The sequence below is a fragment of the Scleropages formosus genome, chromosome 23, assembly GCF_900964775.1.
Source record: "Scleropages formosus chromosome 23, fSclFor1.1, whole genome shotgun sequence".
In the NCBI taxonomy this organism is placed as follows: domain Eukaryota; kingdom Metazoa; phylum Chordata; class Actinopteri; order Osteoglossiformes; family Osteoglossidae; genus Scleropages; species Scleropages formosus.
This window is the reverse complement of record NC_041828.1, coordinates 16,032,805-16,052,213: the sequence shown is the minus strand read 5'-3', so window position 1 is coordinate 16,052,213 and position 19,409 is coordinate 16,032,805. Positions and strand designations below refer to the sequence as shown.

General features: G+C 48.3%; 1 protein-coding gene across 6 annotated transcripts in view; it reads right to left on the bottom strand.

Moving 5' to 3' along the window:
• ripor2 (RHO family interacting cell polarization regulator 2) overlaps window positions 1–18,607 on the bottom strand; it is a 42,401-nt gene extending 23,794 nt beyond the window's left edge. For 5 of the 6 annotated variants that reach the window (XM_029248418.1, XM_029248419.1, XM_029248420.1 and 2 more), the window contains exon 1: window positions 18,343–18,607. In XM_029248418.1, coding sequence (XP_029104251.1) covers window positions 18,343–18,400 — 58 coding nt within the window. In that variant the 5' untranslated portion in view covers window positions 18,401–18,607. Of the gene's footprint in view, window positions 1–11,021; window positions 11,252–18,342 lie in introns of those variants that run through there. The other variant, XM_029248421.1, reaches the window with a different exon arrangement.
• Window positions 18,608–19,409: the final 802 nt, after the last annotated feature.

Here is a 19,409-nt window from a genome sequence, read left to right as displayed (position 1 = left end):
GACCATTAACATTATAAATTGCCAATCGCAGGTCCGTACTGGTCGTACCGACGCTGCTCATCAACGTAAATGCTGTTTTCTGCAAGTAGTTACTGTGACAGTTTCCTCACCTGGAGTAGTCCACGCCAAGGATCAGATAAAGTGCTGTCCTGTCCTAACAGGTGGGATGCTCTCACCAGCCTGACACGTGAAGACACCTGGAAACCCCCTGGCTGCAAGTGCACCTTGACTGGATTATAACGATTGCATTATGGTTCCTACGAAATCAGTCGCCTGAAGAAGCCATAGTCTAGTTCTTAGCTCATACTAATTCTATACTGACTTAATGAACAGGTCTTCTCGGTTATAGGCAACCCCTACTGTGGTCCATTGTAACAGACTGTAAAGTCCAGGAGGGGCAAGCAGTACTTGGATCGCCAAAGATTTGTTTCCCATCCTTCAGGTTCAGAGTGTTTTTGTTTTCCTCTCCTCGGTTGCCAGTTATCTTGCTCACGTACTATTTGCAAACCCTAACCCTTTTCCTTTTTTGTCATCACTTCACCAGTGCTCAGTATCACTGTTGAAATGAGCACTCCATAAAAAATAAATTGAACGGAACACCTTGGTCATTTGGTAGGTCTTTCTGTGACTCATGTCTATCTGGGTTCCACACTACACACTTAACTGTTTCACTGCAAGTCAGTCCCCTGTCCTGGACCAGGAGGCCTGGACCATGATCCTCTGCTTCCACAGGGGGCCCCAAAGCCTGTACACGGGTGTGCGCACACACTCTCAAAACACTGCACCTGCTGGGTACGAGAAAAGCCACTTTTCTCCAACGCTAAACTATGAACGTTCAAGAGCACGTAGGTTCAAACTCCCTAAGACTCTTCAGTGTTCATGAGCAGATCAGGAGGGTTTTGCATCAAAGGAAGCTAAATAAACTTAATGCTCCTTACACTAAAATTTTAGTAGAAGGTCTACAGTTCATTAATGTACAGTCTGAACTGCTTGTGTTTATTTCCCTTTATAGATATAAGCTTTCGGTACAGCAGCACTGTGGACCGCATCCTTACCTCCCAGAGCGTTTTCAACCCCAGTCTGTCTAGAACTTCTCTTTGGTGGACAGCTCACATCTGGCTGAACCCTCATTAAAGAACGTTCACTCCTGTCATAATAAACTTCAACCGTGATGACATTTAAATGACAGGAGACTCGACAGGAATACAGACTGTGGTCTGGCACGCAAACCAGCGACATATCACACAGGGCAAGTCAGGGTAAAATGGAAGTAAAAGAGTTTCACATACATCCTGAATAAATGCTCAGTAATGGACAAAGACTGCTGGCTGGGCCTCCCATCCAGCGTGAGATGGAGGGAGAGGGAACGGGCCGCGTAACCAGGAGCTCGGCTCGGGCATCGGCTCCGAGTGCCGCACGATGGCTCGGGACGGGACCAAAAATCGTTGCGTTTTCCAACATTTTGCCTGCTTGATTTTCTTTTTAAGGCTGACGACCCTTTATACGTGCGCCACGTTAAATACTATTTCTCTGAAGCTGACAAACTACATTCTGCGCGTGCGAGTGAGAGCGGAGCGACAGTCAGGTCGTATCGTGACCTCAGGCAAGAGAATAAAATAAGTTGTTTAATAACCAAGAACCTTCCTCAAAAACATACATTAAGTTGTGCAGACATGAGCAGCTTTAGATATGCAATATATTTAGCCTATAACCACCAGGCAATATTACCTAGAATTCCAGAAAACTAAATAGATAAAACACAGGACTGCTTTAGTTATGAAAAATATGGTCATAAAAATGTTAGTGGCAAAAGGTGACTTAAAGATATAACTAACTATCAGTGTAAGGACTATTGGTCTACACAGCTGGGTAATTTTACTGAACAATTTAGGGTAAGTACCTTACTCGGGGGGGGGGCTACAGCCAGAGGTGGGAATCGAACCTGCATCCTTTGGGTCCAAAGGCAGCAGCTCCAACCACTACATCACCAGCTACCACTTTATTCCAAATTACTTGCAGTAAAAATGCACTACTAGATCACTGCAAGTACCATACTCAAGGGTCCCATAGTACTAGGAGGGTCAGCTGAAACCCCAAAACCCTTGGCAAAATCAGACGTTTCCTTACGCGAGAGAAAAAGGCCTTTCCGCTGGCTGGAGGACAAACGTAACCGGAGAATGGGTAACCAGACCAAAGTGGGCTGGAAGTGGCATTTCCCTCTTCGGGCCTTCAGTATGAATGAGCCTCTAATTCCCCTGGAAGTGGATGGAGTGGAATACCAACAGTGTGAAATGCATTGTGGGTAAGCATCCAGGCAAGCCCCCCTGCAGGGCACAGCTTTCCTGCTGTAGACAAGTTGTGATAAATAGCATCTGTCAGTGCAGAAAATGGCGGGGAAAGAATGCGCTCGCTCGCTCGCTCTCTCTCTCGAAGGTCCAGCACAATCCCCGGTCGCTTTCCCAGCAGCTTCGGCACGCATCGCCCCAGAACGGGCCCCCGCGTGTCAACGAGGCGGAAGCGGTGCCGAGACTCAAGCTAGCGGGTGCCGAGCCAAGAGGCGGCAATAAGGGGCCCCTCGTTCGCGACCTGGGCCCTTCGCACACTGCGCGCGCACACAACCCTCTGAGAACGGAAACGCTCCAAGGCCCCCGAAGGACAGGGTCGTCTCGCTAGGCCCCCCCTCGAGCCGCACGGCCTCATGAATACTTCTGTCCCGCGGGGTTAGCGGCCCCCTGGCGGAGTGCCCCGGGCTCCTAGCGTCGCCCGAGACCCTTGCCAAGGCCTTCGAGCGCTTTGTCCCCCTCGCCACGGCTACCGTGCGCCAGGCTCCCAGGATCCGCTCCGGTGGCGGCGAGGGCACTGGGAAACGGCAGACGTGACGCTCACGTCCGGTATTACCCTCAGCCCCCTTGTAACTAATCTTCCACAGCATCACCGGTGCGTTGATGGGCATTGGTGCTGTACTTTGAGGAGGAGAGAGAGGGGGAAAAGGAAGAAAAAAAAAAAGGGGGGGGGGGGGGGGCAGGTTGCGGGAAAAGTGCTCGACACTCTCACAAAAGCTCAGCCCCCCCAACACACACACACACACACACACACACACACACACACACACACCTCAGCAGGACAGCACCCCGAGAGCACAAATAGCCTTATTCTTCCTCTCCCTCTCAAATTATGGGACAGCATCTTGGGAACTTCCCCCCCCCCACAACCAGCCATATGGCAACAAATACAGGTCATACGTGTGACTAAAATTGAAGACAACCCACAATGTGTGCACACGTGTGCGTTAACAGCAGATCAATTTTTAATGCCTGTATAAATTATACTCCCCATAGCAACGGCACACAATATATGAAGTGTTATGTAAAACAACAGTGCTATTATAGGCGAGCCACGGAGAGGTGGGAAGTCTCCTTGTCTGTGGCCTTCTTGTTCTTCTTGCACTTTCCCAGCATAAGCAGTCTGGGTACAAACCAAACACAGTGCCCCCCCCCCGTGGCATAGAGAAAGCTCGTTGATGTCAACAGGGACTTTCAATACGCCTGCTGTTGTGGAGTAGAAGGGTTGTGACCCCCCCTCCCTCCATTCTCTCCCTTCCCCTCATTGCCAGAGCTCACAAGATTCCACAGAAAGGTGGCCAAAGGGTGTGCGACACACACACACACACACACACACACACACACACACAGGAGTGAGGCCACCCATTGTGCTTGATTGTGAAAAGCACACCTGAGCACAAACCCTCACCTCCAACAAAGAAACGACCCGAGGCACATGGGTGCTGGGGGAGAAAAGAGCAGCATGAACACTCTGATCCTTCACCACCTGCCCGCCCAGGTGATGAACAACCACACCATCCAGATGCGACATCTGAAAGCGCACGAGCAGTCAAAACACACGTTGACACGCACACAAAGAGTAGGCAAGGCGGCTGCGTTCGCATCATAATTACTGACAAGCGGTTAAATATTTCCTCGCAACAAAAGGCCCTCAAAGAGCTACTTGGATGTGGGTCTTTGAGGAGGATATATTGAAACCCCCCCTCGGGAGAATGTCTCTTACAGAAATAGAGCTGTTCCACCCTCACGCTATAGTGACACACTTGAACTTCTCATTGGGGTTTAACTACAGCGGCAAAAGGGAGGAACGGGCAATGCGGCTATTTTAATGCATTTGTATAGAAGCAAAATGGCTACAGGGAGTGGGGGGGGGGGGGGGGAGGGGAGAGAAAGAAAAAAAAAAAAAAAAAAAAAAAAAAAAAAAAAAAGACAAAAACCAACCTTGGAAATTTTCATTCAAAGACATTAATGCTGAACACTTCCAAACAAGGGAGGGAAACACTAATATGCAGAAAGAAGCCCAAAGCGTCGTTCCTCTCTCTCGCATTGAAGTGGTTTGTGGTTATTTTTGCTTTTGTCCACCACGATCTGGCACCACACCGATCGTTCGATATAAGCCGCTCCGTTTCCAGACGTCAAAACGGCCAGCTCCGAGCTGGAAGCTGCAGAGATCGAGGGCCGCCGAACACGGCAACACCACCTACCGAAGAGGTACGTTCCTTGGCTCTCGAAATACAATGAGCCGGGATGCAAGAAGCACTGCTGAGGCTCAGCACTAAGAGCTGAACAAAGAGCTCTGGCTCATAAAGTCACTTCACAAACAAGCCAAAGTGGCCCTTTCGTTTATTTCACACACGGACATTCATCCGTTGGCATAAAGGCAGCGAGCAGTCATACAACTGTCAAACGCACTGGAGACGAGCGAAAGTTTACCGACGACGACGTCCGACAAAAAAGGAGGGAAAACATCTCTGCGTTGTGACCCTCGGCAAACGCAACAGCCGAAGGGTCTGTTGGGGAAGCATCCTTTCCAGGACCCAGAAGAACAACTCTCCAATAGGTCTGCATCATCTTCAAACTCCACACGAGCAAAATTAAAAGGGAATTTGCATTCTCCATTACTACATATGCGTGAAAATAGGAAGGAAGAACACAGTTCCGCTAAGTCAACGTAACATTGAACAGCTTCGGTTTCCACCATCACCGGCGAATTTGCACGACTCCAACTGTCACGTGTACCATAATCCTTTAAGCGGCACTTTGTAAATTTGTGGAATAGGGATGAAGGGCAATGATTCCAACTGAAATGCAGACATTTACGATTTATAAGGCTGACAGAAGGTTATTACACGCTTGCAGTTCATTCACACACAATAAATAATTCAAGTTAAGAAACATTTTAGCTGTTCCCCCCCCCCTCCAGCTGACTGCGTACCTTCTCCCATTATGCTCAGTGGCACTTTTACCTCATCAGCAAGGCAGGTGTAGACAGATCAATCAGGTTTCAGACACACTTCTACATTCACTTCAAAGTTAGAAGGGATTCATTTTTTTTAATAAACCCTACTGCTATTTCCAGAACTGGGACTTGACTTAAGTGTGATTCAGCCTCTAACACGAATGGCAAGGGGGCTCATATCTAGCATTCTGAGGCTAAACAGCACATGAAATACCTGGTGCACAACAGTCTTCGTAGGGCACTTTGGAAAGGATTGTGCTGCAAAGTAGATTTCTCTTGCAAGCAGAGACCAACCCCAAGACCCACCCTGGAAGCCTGGGTCCAGTGGAGGCTCCATAAATAAAAGCACGTGCCTTACATTTACATTCATTTATCTAGCAGATGCTGGACAGTGACTTCCAGTGAACACTATGTAGTGTTATCAGCCCACACACCTTATTCACCACGGTGACTTACACTGCTAGATATACTACTTACAATGGGTCACTCATCCATACATGATCAGTGGAACACACACACTCACACTCTGTCACTCACACTCTGTCACTCACACTCTGTCACTCACACTCTGTCACTCACACTCTGTCACTCACACTCTGTGGGGGAACCTGAACAGCAAGTCTTGGGACTGCGGGAGGAAACCAGAGCATGCAGAGTAAACCCACACAGACATGGGGAGAAGATGCAAACTCCACACAGACCGAGTGGGGATCGAACACACGTCCCCTCGCACCCAGGCGCTGTGAGAAAGCAACGTTACTTACCTGAGCTGTCTGAAACCCTGCTGAAGCACTAGACTCAGTGATACTGCAATTACTGATAATCATCAGAAAATCATTGTAAGTGTAACAAAATACATCAAGGTTTTTGTGCCTCTAATGCGATTTGAGAGCAGTCCCAGATCTGTTCTTCCAAGACCAGGAAATTACAAAATCACCCTTCTTCAGGACTAGATCTTCACAGGGCATCCTTTTCATTAATCCCACCAAGGAGGAGGGAAGAAGGAAACAGAACTAGAACAAAGTAGAGAGCTTCAGCGATGCAAATGATTATTTTTGCAAGCCAATAAAATGAGTCTGGCTTGATTTGTGTACTCATTTGAATAAAAATTACTTCATGTGTGCAATAGTGCTGCTTATTGTCTCTGCCATCTACACAAATTAATTCATCCATTCAAACAATTTTGTGCTTTTCAACACTTAAGGGAATTAACCACCCACTAAATGGCAGGACTTTGGTCCACACATAAAAACAAACAAGAGACAGACAGACATACCTACTAAATGAAAACTATCCATTAAACAAATATATTATATGGTATTTAAATTTAAAAAAAAAAAAAAAAAAAAAAAAAAAAAAAAGACCTCACTTTTGTTGATTTTCCATGACTCATTTATGTTAAGTCTATATTATTTTCCCCTCCTATTTCCATCAGTCCAATAAATAACTGCCTTAAGTGCTCCTATTGTCATTTCCTGCTGGCTACACATCCATAGTTTTTTTTTTTTTCCCCCCCTCCCTTCCTTTTTTTAAACATGGGGTACTGTACTGCAGAAGAAGCTGATATAGAAGTACATAAGTCTCTTCAGTGAACAAAGGCTAATCAATATTAATATGAGGCTTTGTGAACACTCCAGCTTAAAAAATAAGCAAAGTACTGTTGAGATACATCAAACACTTCTATTATTATCATCGTTTCCCAGGGTGTCGTGCAAGCGAACACGCATCGGCTACACAGTCGTTTTCCATTTGTCATTTGTTACAGAAAGTTTTGGGAGCACTTTTCAAAAGACTGCTACGTTACGCTTGTCCACAAGCATCAGTCATATGACCACTGTCTCTTTTATTGGGGCCGGGTGTCACACAAAGACTGCAGTTCAACATACTCAAATACACTTTTTAAAAAATTAAAAACAACAAGTAAGCGTTCAGTCCTTCAGCTGCTCTACAAAGTCACAGAAATAACCCTCCTATTTCCAGCTGTTCTCTGAAGCTCTAAGAGGAAAAAAAAAAAAAAAAAAAAAAAAGAGCAAATCACTTTCAGGCACAAAAATTTATAGTTTATCAGCTTATATCCTGTAATGCTAAAAGGTACTATAATGCATTAATCTAGAAGCCCATCAGGGACATCCTGAAGGACTAACTCTCAGTACTTAGGCACTGTGTGTGTGTGTAAGCACTGAGCAATTAAGCAGCGACAGTGTGTTACTTTAGCGCTGGACCAAACAGATTATAAAGCAGAGATAGGGAGGGATTAGTGAAACCTCCACAGAGCATGTAAAAAGGCTCGTCTCTGCCTCGAGATGGGGTAGACAGCCAACTCTTGCTAGCACTGGGACGGACCTGGGGGGGAAACCGTAGAAGAGCCTCAGCCCAGGCCCTATTAATTCACGCTTTTCCGGAAAAGCGAAGTGCGGGGGGGGGGTTAAGAGAGGGGGAGGAGAAAAGAAAAAAAAAAAAAAAAAAAAAAACCCTGTAGCTCTGCAAAAAGACCTATTTCCCCCAAATTTCAGGAAACACATGCAGCAGAACCCCAGGGATGTGGGGCCACAGCCAGTTGTACGCATCCCACACGTCACAGGTTGGCATTTTTGATTTGAACTAAATAATTAGCCCATGCTAAACAGCACTGGTTTAACGGAGTTGGACACCGACAACAGGCGGACTGTTCCCTTCACCTCCGCTCAGCGGCAGATGAACTGGGAATGACCGCACCGACTCCCATCTGCAGGGCCGCCGCCGCGCCCGGCAGATATCTCCTTCCCTCCATAGTCCCCAGAGCGACCCGAGAGCAGCTGGGCCGCAGAATGTCAAACATGTCCCCCTCCCACACTGAACCCCACCCGCATGGGCTGCAGCTGAGTGGGGAGCAGCCTTCTAAAATGCATATTTGAGAGGGGAGGGGTAAATTTATTGTTAAGAAAAAGAATAGCAAAACGAATACATATGCCAGACTGCCATCTCTGGGGTTAATGTCGCCATTGTGACATATTAAATCTATTTTTGAAGTACTTCACTTGACAATGAAGGCACGATCATGCTGAACCCATTAGAATGCAGCAGTTTCATTACCCAAAAGGAAATTTAAACACTATTTTACTGTTGCAGGTTGGATTTTTCTAGGATCACATCTTCCTTGGAGAGAACAGCTGAGATTTTTTTTTTTTGGCAATCAACAACACGTCCCACCACGCAGAAAGACCGTAAGTTATGGAAAGCTGAGCCACTCCTTTGTGCAGACACACATTATTAAGACCCACTCCTCTAATGCTTGCACTGTGTATTTGAAATAGCGCTCAGGACGGCGGTAAGATTTTCCGGTATATTCCAACTGGGTGTGCGTTCGAGGAGGTGAAGTCAGGCACTTGTTCCCGAGAGAGGGCTTTGTACTGTATTATTGTACTAGGGTTTACATACACATCTTCAAACATTATCCCTTCTTACCAATTCCTCTTCCATCATATGGAACTCCCCAGCCTTCATGTTAGATTTCTCTTTCTGCTAATGTAATGCACAAAATGTACTTCCCATGATATGTATGTCGCTTTAGACAAAAGCATCTGCAAAATGAATGTAGATTTTTTTTAAAAAAATCCCCACAGAAAACAGGCTTGTAATAAATAGTACGAAGATATCACCAGGAAAGAGTAAGAATGTTCATACCGTTGAGAAAGACCCAACTCCTTCAAAGAAAGGAATAATAATTGAGCTCCTATCCAGACTCCGAGGGGGTGACGCTGACACCCATAATGGCTCATTGTACCAAGTGGAACCCTGTTAAAGTGCATTACACACCATTTGTCTTCACTGCTGGTTTCCGTGAACAGTACGTTTGTTAAATTAACATTTTTCAGGGAATCTGTTACGCAACCAGGACAATATAGGGCGGCAAAGCACCAAGCCTTAGTTGCGTCCTACAGCAGACTGCTGAGGCCACTGGAAATCACGAGCGAGAAGAATGGAGGAGACAGAACCCATCATCTCTTACCAAAGGCGGTAGTCTGGAACCCGGGACCTTCAGGGGTCAAAATGGTTCTCGGAGCCCCTTATTCCCAAAGCGAAGGCTTCGTGGCATTATGGCAGTAAAGAGGGTTTCTGCAGTGCAAACCAGCAGTACGGTTATTATTGCAAGGAGGTTACCTGGAGTCGGGTGGGGTGGCACCCATCTCTGGTTACAGCCTTTAGAAAACACACCCCCCCTCCAGCAGCAAACTCCAAATATTTGGAAAATGTTTAAAAAAAAAAAAAAAAAAAAAAAAAAAGTGAAATATGTTTAACAGTGGGGACAATATAGCCTCATTCTGGAAAAACAAATTAATTCCATTGAGGATTAAACATTCTTTCCAAGTAACTCCTCATTTTATTGTGTTTAACAGGGAAATAAGAAACAAACATATACAAAGAGAGCTAATCAAATATATACAAAACAGCCATTCCCAGTCTCCCAGCATCCTTACAACTTGAATGTGTGTGTTCCCCCCCCATTATTCACTGGGTTTACTAAAAGTAAACCTTTGCCCTGTGTATGAAATTCACCCAATAGGTTCATTTCAGCTAATAAAAGAGTTATGTACTGCTGTTGAACCTTTGAGCAAGGTACTTACCCTGAAATGACACAGTAAGAGTACCCTGCTGTACAGATCATGCGAGTAAATCATTTCAAGTTATTTGGTGTTACGCTACTTCGGAGAAGAAGGGCATAGACTAAAAAGAGGTTAATATTAATCATTTTTATTACTATTATTAGCAATAACTATGTGCAGCCATAGTGGATGTATTTCAATATCACTGAATGGCTTCATAACTGATCCATGTTCCTTCTAAGAGGGTTTAATGTGAAGGTTCCCTCACAGATCCCAGCGGCTGAGACTTCATATGACCCCCAAGCCAAGGATCAGGAGAGGTGACATATGCTTCAACCTTACCCTGACCTCTCTCTCTCTCTCTCTCTCTCTCACACACACCCAACCAAACAGGAGGAGCAGAACAGATAGAAACCACGGTGTCGGGGTCCTGGCAGAACTTGAAAAACGGGACGAATGACCTCAGTGGTATCGCCCCTAGTGCGAACAGAGTCCGTCCCACACACACACACACACACACACACACACACACACACACACACACACACCAGGACCCTCCCGCGCATCCAACCGGCGTGTGCAGACGACCACCGACTGTCAGCTTTGTTCCCTTTTCTTTTGTTTTACGCGCCGGTGCCCTGATGATGATGATGGTGAATTTTATAAGCCACGGACACAGCCCGCACGAGCCACATTCCCTCGCGCCGGGTTCAAAATGCAAGACCCCGGGACGGGTGGGAGGAGCGCGCGCGCAGGCAGGCAGGCAGGGTCCCAGTCAGTTCCGCACGAGACACGCACTTTGCCGCTCCGTATCAGCGTCATATAGCGGAGATCATCAGCCCCTCCCCCCGGCCGTTCGTGAAATATAAATTCATTTTTCCTAACTGATTCATAATCCTGGGTTAATGATCGTGTTACAAAACCGCCGAAGTAGATGAACGAGAGAGAACGGCATGAAAGAAGAGACACAAGTTTAAAATACACACACGAACGAAGACGAGTCCCGTCCGCCTTTACTCTGCCGTTTTTGAGATCATCATGCACAGCCAGGAAACCGCGGCGTGGACAAACAAAGCATCCATTAACGAAAGGTTGGGGTATGTGCCTGAAAAGGAGCGAGTTGAAGGTTCCACTAACCTCTGGAAAAATGTAGAACGAAGCCGAGGCAGGAGCGCTGGTTAACTGCGTCCCGTCATCCGTGCGCTCAGATCGGGAGCGCTAGTTTGTCACTCACACTCCCGCTGGGAAGTTTACCGTCTGAATCGACAGCACACACGAAAGTGTTCTTGGAGTAAGGCTCCAGCGAAGTGCTAACAGCTGTAATGAATGATTACACCTTTCTTTCTGTTTTTTTTTTTCTGCGCGACTTCGGATGATTCACGGTACCCAACAAGCATCATGTGCGTTTCCAGTTTTGGTTTGTAGTACTGTACTCCTTTAGAGCAGCGACGCGCCAATCACCGGCCAGCTCTCATAAGGAGTGGGCGTGGTCAAATTAAAGGGAGCCACTCTCCCCCACCTCTTTTCTTGAGTACCAATAGACAACCGGCGCTCAAAGAAAGTGGGCGGGTCTAGATAAGCACAACCACTGCTCACCAATCAGGTGCTACTTTTTATAATGGAGTGGGCAGGGCCAATCAGACCAGTGGCAACAGGGAGATAGGACTGGTCCAGATAGCGTGAGCTGCCCCCCGAGCGTGGCTGAGGAAGCGCGCGCTGAAGCCGTGTCTCCTCGCAACTATTCGCACAACTGTTTACGCAGCTGTCGGGGCATTTATTTATTTTAAACTCATCCTACTTCTGTCCCGTCGTTCGGCCTAGATGTTTTTTTTAGTAAGACTCCTAATCAAATGCCCATTTGTTAACGGTCACGTGAATACCTCTATAATAAATTCTAAGCACTCTGACGGTTGTCAAAAATAACTTCTTTGTAATGCATTAAACTATTACCTAACCTTAGGGCACATGAATCGTTTAAATGGTTAAAAAAAAAAAAAAACTGATTTTAAAATTGTCACCAAGTAACATACATATTCAGCATCTGTCACCCTAGTATGAAATTATTACCTGATGTTGCATTATTTTTAAAGGAATAGGTTATGATTACATAATGGGTTGAATATTAAATTATTTCATTAGTATTAATGACATACAGCACACAGGCCTCGAAACTACAGTTGGCCTCTTCTACGTCTGACCTGTCTGACCAGCAGGCCGAAGTTATTTGACATAGTTGAGCGCTGCCGGTGTGTTTGGCCTCCACGTCTGGATATGGAGCTCGTTGTTCACGAGGCTAATTCAGGTTCTCTCGGATGGGGTAGGCAGTGCTGTTCGGCGCCGTCCAAACAAATTAGTCTGACGCCTATAAATCTGTACAGAAGAACTGAATATGTGATGAATTCCGTTACGATCGGAAGCTACTGAGAAAATCAACTTTGCGTTTGGCAATTCCCATAATAAAAAGTGGACAGATAAGGCACCTTTTTCCAGATGGGGACACAACAACTTGGGGACATGGTATGAGTCAGTTTCCTGGCAGTCTAATAGAAAGAACTGGAGAAGATATTTTAATACATATTATGTAAAGGCCGATCTTTTGACAAGAGACCCTTAAAGCTCATGCAACGGCGGCACGCGGTATCTTTGCGGGTATGTCGAGAATGTGTTGCCAGAGCTGTCAGCTGCAAGCCTGTGCATTTGCTCTGAGATCATGGTGGTAAAATGTGCCAGAGGGGCAAGAGCTAGCAGCCCCTCGCAGCTCGGCAAAGACACCTACACACATCTTCTCTCGGGGCACTCTAAAACCAACCCTGTAATTACGGCTGTCATCAGCAACCCCCGAAAAGCGGCTATATATACACTCAAAGGCAAACAAACAGCGGCTGCGATTAAAGGAGCTGTTCCGGCCATCTGCGCATTTTCCCCTGCTTAGTCCTCATCTGTCCTATAATCCAGGAGCGGTGCTTGGAGCTCCGTCTCAGTTCGTGACTGTGTCAAAGAAAGATTTATCAAAAAAACGGATAAGAGAGATGCACGAGATGCAATATGTATGTAGAGCGCGATGTCCAGATTGAATCCTCCTGCTTTTACCACTCACCTCCTTCCTGTCCCTCTGTAAGAGCACGCGGTTCGGTTCCTATAGTATTCCCGCTTTTATTGTACTGTGGCTTTTCGCAGGATCCTCAGGAAAAATAAAAACTCCATCAAATCCTGCTGCAGCTGGGCTTCTCTGAGACATCTCAGCAGACATTCCTTCAGAGCTTGCAGGCACTTAAATTTGGACACTCTTGAAAAAGCACGGGATGTCGGGGCTGGGAGGTCGAGGCAGGGAGCGCTAACAGCCACAGCTAAGGGTGGGCGCGCAGCCTGCGGCCTTCAGAAACGCCTGTGAGGTTTCTTAGATCTGCCAGGCGGGGTCAAGAGGACAGAACGCAGGACACCGTAGGACCAGAAGGATGGTCCTTCCGAAAATGGGAGCTTTCTTTGGCAGCACTACGGAGACGGCATGCACTCCAGCTCCTGCAAATTAAAGGTCTCTCCGCTCTGCGTGACGCACCTCCTTGGCCTTAATGACACGTCTATGGCAGGTAACTCCCACCGTTAGGCCTGGATGCCTGAGGGACCGGTGGGCTGTAGGCCCTTTTTCCTCCAGGTGTTCCAAATGACATCAGCTCTCGGCAGCAAAGTCCTCCCCCGACTGGATCTGCATCTCCCTAACCCTGAGCTCACATGGAGCACCACCAAAGGTCCGTGACCGGCTGTGCCTTTAGCGAGTGCAGAAACTCCTGTTCAGAGTCTTGTTCACGCTGCTATTTGCAGGAATCCCCGACTTTTAGGGTGGGTCAATGGAAGCAGTAAGGAGACAAATCATTGCATGCCCACAGGAATTTCCTGGGAAGTGCTGGGCTTGTGCTCCTGGGTGCAAGATAATGTATTTACTGCTGCTTTAATGCCCTCAGGGGCATCCTAGATAAGGCTAGATAACCTTTTCAGTCCAGCCTTGTGTGTCCCAGGATAATTCCCAACCTCTCAATGTACCTGACCACTGTGAGACTACTTGGACCTTCAGCTGATAGTAACGCACACAATCTACAGTCTCCTGGTGGATGAAACAGATGGTATGAAATACACAAGGATTTATCCCAATGCTTTCCTTTCATTCTTAGGTGACTGCGGATTATGATAACACTCATTTTAACTATCTGTTGTCACATTTTAAAATATAGACTAAGTGTATGAGTATCATAGGGGGTGCGGTGGCGCAGTGGGTTGGACCGGGTCCTGCTCTCCAGTGGGTCTGGGGTTCGAGTCCCGCTTGGGGTGCCTTGCGACGGACTGGCGTCCTGTCCTGGGTGTGTCCCCTCCCCCTCCGGCCTTACGCCCTGTGTTGCCGGGTAGGCTCTGCGACCCCATATGGGACAAGTGGTTCAGAAGATGTGTGTATGAGTATGAGATGAGTATCCCCCTTTATGTACGATTACTTATTATTTGTGCTGGCTGAATTCTTTAAATTACTGTTATCGAAAATGCTCTATTTAAAAGCAGGCATCCAGTCCTCTGAGGCAGAGGCATGTACGCCAAGCTCGGAGCCGTAACAGAGCAAAAGTACGAGAAAGACATGGTTTTCGTTGGATTTGCACTGATGCGCTGCGTTGAGACGGCAGGTTTTGCCAAGCTGTGGGGGGGGGGGGGGGAGAAGGAAGAAAAAAAAAAAAAAAAAAAAAAACAGCAAGACACGCGTGTTAAGTCGGTAATTTCTGCCATCATCTCCAGCCGTATACCGTCACACTACAAACCGCTTAGCAAATTCGCTCCGCAGCCACCTGAACCCCCACCTTTTACTTAAATCATTACTGGAACAGCCAGGGCACTGAAATACAGTACTCCAGGCTTGTTCGTGGCCCTGGAGATGGATCGTATTTCTCAGGACCAAAAGCAAGATGAGTCTAGACAAGAAAGGCCAAGATGAATGGATTTGTGAAACCCAATCCGGCCCCGAGCATCCTGCAGCGCTGGCTACGGCTTCCGCGGTCCTGCCGGAGTCCTCGGGCCTCCGCGACGCCGCAGGGTCCGCACGCGTCCTTAGCCGTGCTCGTCGACCGTGGTTCGACCCTGGACCCGGACCGGTGGCTGTAGCACACCGCTGCCGTGTTTCACCATTTGAGCAGGACTGCGTGTCGAAGCTCACGCCACCGAAGGGCAAATGGAAAAGCGCAGCCTTGTGCGTCACTCCCCTCTACGAAGGAGGCGAAGGCATCTCGGACAGCGCTCCGAACGGGTAGGGTTCCAGGTGTAAGGGCTTTTGCGGAGTTTCCTCGTGCTGAAGCAGCACTTTGCCTCTCCGACACTGACCCATTTCCGCTCGCCAACGTACGTGTCCCACTAACACTGGTTCCTGCCCTCATGTGATCTGAGCAACGTTTTGCCCTACAACTGTCAAAAAATGCTGGCAGCTCTCCTCCAAGAGTTTTGCAGACTTTTCTAGGCCTTACGGGTAGCCTTTAGCAAAATGGCATGTTGTAAATAACTCATGAGGCCAAAAAAGAGTCCTTTGTGTTTATTTTGGTCACAATAAACCAGCTGAAAGGCTGCATGTCTGTTTAGTCTAATGAGATAAATACAAGAAGGAAAAAAAAAAAAAAACCACGAACGGGCATTGCTTTCTTCAGCTTGTTCAAAAAGCGAATTTAAATCGGCTTTTCCCGTGGCTCCGGGGCCTTCGCCCGAGGCCGTTTGCTCTTGGCTAGTCGAGTTTTCGTTCTGGACGTGCGGCTGAGACATGCTGAGGGGTTAAAGTGCACTCAGGACCAGAAGGAGCCCTAGTGAACCGTGGCCCACAAGGAGAAGCACAGAAGGCAACCCACACCCAGTTTCACCGCACTTCACCATGTCCTCTTTACAATAACACGTTTCACTTCGCTTTATTGTCTACTGTTGTAGATGGCGCGCCCATCTGTACGAGCACCTTACAAAACAATGCAGTCATTAACTTTGTTTGCATTACCACTTGTTTATCTCGTCATTTTGCTGTCTGCTCTGCAACTGCTGCTCATCTCTGTTTGTGGTCCTTCACTTAGTTTAATTATGACCAAAAGAGATGGGACTGTATTCTGGGGTCTTAAACCCAGGACCCAAGCAGAGGGAGTTCATCTGGAGTTTCTCTTTATAGCAAGAGAGGAGAAAGGTTCACTGGTAGATAGGAGAGAGGGTGTCACTTGATCTTGCCATTGCTGGTGTGTATGGAAGCAGGGTTAAGCCTCCTTGGTGGGTAAGCCATCAGAGTCAGCGGGGGGTGTCAGATTTGGCCTCACAAGGTCACGCTGGGGCCAGACAGCGGGCGTCATCGATGTGATCCACACTCTGGAGAGAAGCTTGTTCTTTCCCATCGCAACAGTCAAGATAATGGCGAAACAGGAGCTGTCTAGTACCCGCCCTATAGCTAAAGTATTAGATGCACTGTACTGGACCCTAACCCTGCAAACATTCACACATGTACATCGAAGAGCGATGTAACACACCCGTTCACTCACAGATCCATCGACCGTGGGCAATTCGGAGTCGCCAGCTCGCCGCAAACGTGTTTCCGGATTGCGAGAGGAAACCAGAGCACCCGGAAGAAACACACGCATTCAAACACAGGGGAACACACAAACTCCGCGCAGATTGAGCTGGGATCAAACCCGTGTCCAAACGCACAGTCCGAGCAGTCTGAGGCACCAGCGCCGCTTGCTAAGCCGCCGTGATGCCCTATAAAACATTTAAATCAATGAAGTTCACCGTAACGCGGCTCCAGTGTACGACTTGTGATGGAACGGCCGGTCGTCGTCTTTTTCAGAGAAACGGTCGACGCCCCGGAAATCTCAGATGAGCAGCACCCAGCCAAGCTACATCCAGGTAAGCTGTGCTGCACTGGTAGGGTCCCGATGGATCTTTTTCTGTTCCCATCTAGCCTGCAGTCACTCTGTGAGCAGCCAGTAGGTGGTGTTGCCCAGGTTCTAGTTCTCACCCACCAAAGGAATGTTCCAGAGACAGAAACCTGTTGTACAGTCAGCGCTCATAACACTCTCCTGGTACCAGCTGGCCATTAGTAAGAGATCCCGAGCTGATCTCACCGTAAGTCATCCTTCCAGATCTGCTGCCCGGCCTGGAGCCGCCAGAAAGAGAACAGACGGACGACTTCTTCCGAAGGAGACCGCGTCTATTTGCTCTTCTTCTTCCCTCACAGAAATGTATATTGCGCTCCTATGCGCATGAGTAATATTAAAAAAAAAAAAAAAAACAATCTTTCTTCTGTGTTTTTCTTTTTTTTAACAAAATCCTGCAAATATCAGATATACCCTTCAGGTGGCTTTACAGTCATTGCCCACCTGAAAATCACAAAAGTTGTCAACGTAATGTTTTACATATATTAATATTTTTGCTTATTTTGACCGTTTTTCAAGACGCCTGCTGTGACGAGCCTATGAAAAAGCCAGGGGTGGATTTTTTTTTTGTCTCTGGAAGCGATTTGGGTGGTTGCAGGGATGGAACCGTAATCCCTGTAGACTCACACACACACACACACACACACACACACACACACACACACACACATTTTCAGAACCGCTCGTCCCATACGGGGTCACGGGGAACCGGAGCCTAACCCGGCAACACAGGGCGTAAGGCCAGAGGGGGAGGGGACACACCCAGGACGGGATGCCAGTCTGTCGCAAGGCACCCCAAGCGGGACTCGAACCCCAGACCCACCGGAGAGCAGGACCGTGGGCCAACCCACTGCGCCACCGCACCCCCCTCCCTGTAGACTCCTGAGTTGAAAATGAGGTTGCTTTTAGCTTTTGGCCGTGAAGAGAGCAGGTTATTTCAGCAGCCTTCTGTAGGGTTACTCCGCCTACCCAGGATCTCTTCACCCAGAAAATGGAGCGTCACACATTTCGCAGATCAGAATAAACTTCTTATGCATTAAAGGTGCGACAATAGAATCAGCAAGTCCTTCCGTGGTTTCCAACCTCCCTCACCTATTTAAATGCAAAAAGACTGACCATGACCTAAACCACACTCACCGTAGACCCGGTGCACTCAAGGACTCCCACTCGTGACCTCCTCCCACTCGTGACCCCATACCCTTCTGCGCAGGTGGCAGCCGGGCGTCGATGAACCAGCGCCGAGCGCGCAGACGCCTTCGTCGTTTTCAGTTTGCACGCACGCAGCCCTAAAGAGATGCGCAGCAACACGGGCAGCGGATTCGGCCCCCACGTTCCAGAGCGGCGAGCCTGCACCTGTACAGCCTGGCCCGCGATGGCCGCTGGCTACCGCAGCTGTGCGATGATCATTTTCTGGATACGTGCTCCCATTACAGTCCCTTTTTTTGACATGTGTCAATGTTCTCGCCAGCATGCTGTCTTTGGGCTAAGTCACCGTGCGGACGAGCAGCTCGTCGCGGACGCCGGGATCACCCTACCTTCAGAGAAGACATCCTCCGCTTCTTCGCACATCAGCGCACTCGAGTCCTCCTCCATGGTTTCGGGCACAATGCTCACTTTCTCTACCTCCCTCTCTCTCCCTCTCTCTCCGGTTCTTTGGCAGAGCGGGCAGCGAGGGACCGCCGGATCGAACGAGCAGGGCGCCCCCGCGGCTCCGGGGAGGATGCGCGAGCGGCCGTGTGCGGGAACCCCGGTGGAGGAGAGGGTGCCGAGCCTCAGCTCAGGGGCTGCGAGCGAGCGTTGTGCGAGAGCCGCCTTGGCTGAGCCTCCTCGGCGCTGCCGCTTTCACAACATCCTGTGCGAGGGGGCGGGCGGGGCCTCGGTCAGCGGACTCACCCAGATCGCTGGTGATTAAGGGGAATAATTAGCACTTTCTCGCTCGGAAACAGTCAGGGACGAGTCGGGGGAGGTGCCGGAGGCTGCTCTCGCATTCTGGCGGAGAAGGGCTCGCTCGGAATCCAGAGCCCGACCGACTCTTTTCCAGCGCAAGAAGGGCACGCTGGGGTCAACGGGGTCCGGGTGCACGGCGATCGCACACGCAGTTGAGGCAGGAGGCAGAAACAGTTATGCATCTAAGAGAGACTCGGTACCTTTGCCGAAGGGCGACTTTTTTTCCCCACCTTGCAACTAATTGATCAACAGGACAGCAGGTGGTGTAGTGGTTTGGACTACTATATCTGAACAAGGACGTTGCATGTTTCAGTCCTATTTCCTCCTGTAGCAAACTTAATTGAGGTACTTGCATTTATTTATTTAGCAGATGCTTTTCTCCAAAGTGACTTCCAATGAACTCTATGCAGTGTTATCAGCCCACACACCTTATTCACCGTGGTGACTTACACTGCTAGATACACTTCTTACACTGGATCACTCATCCAGACATCAGTGGAACACACTCTCTCTCTGTCACTCACACACACACTATGGGTGAACCTGAGCAGCATGTCTTTGGAGTGTGAGAGGAAACCAGAGCACCTGGAGGGGAGAACATGCATCGAACTCTCATCCACTCGTACCACCTTGGCACTGTGAGACAGCAGCGCTA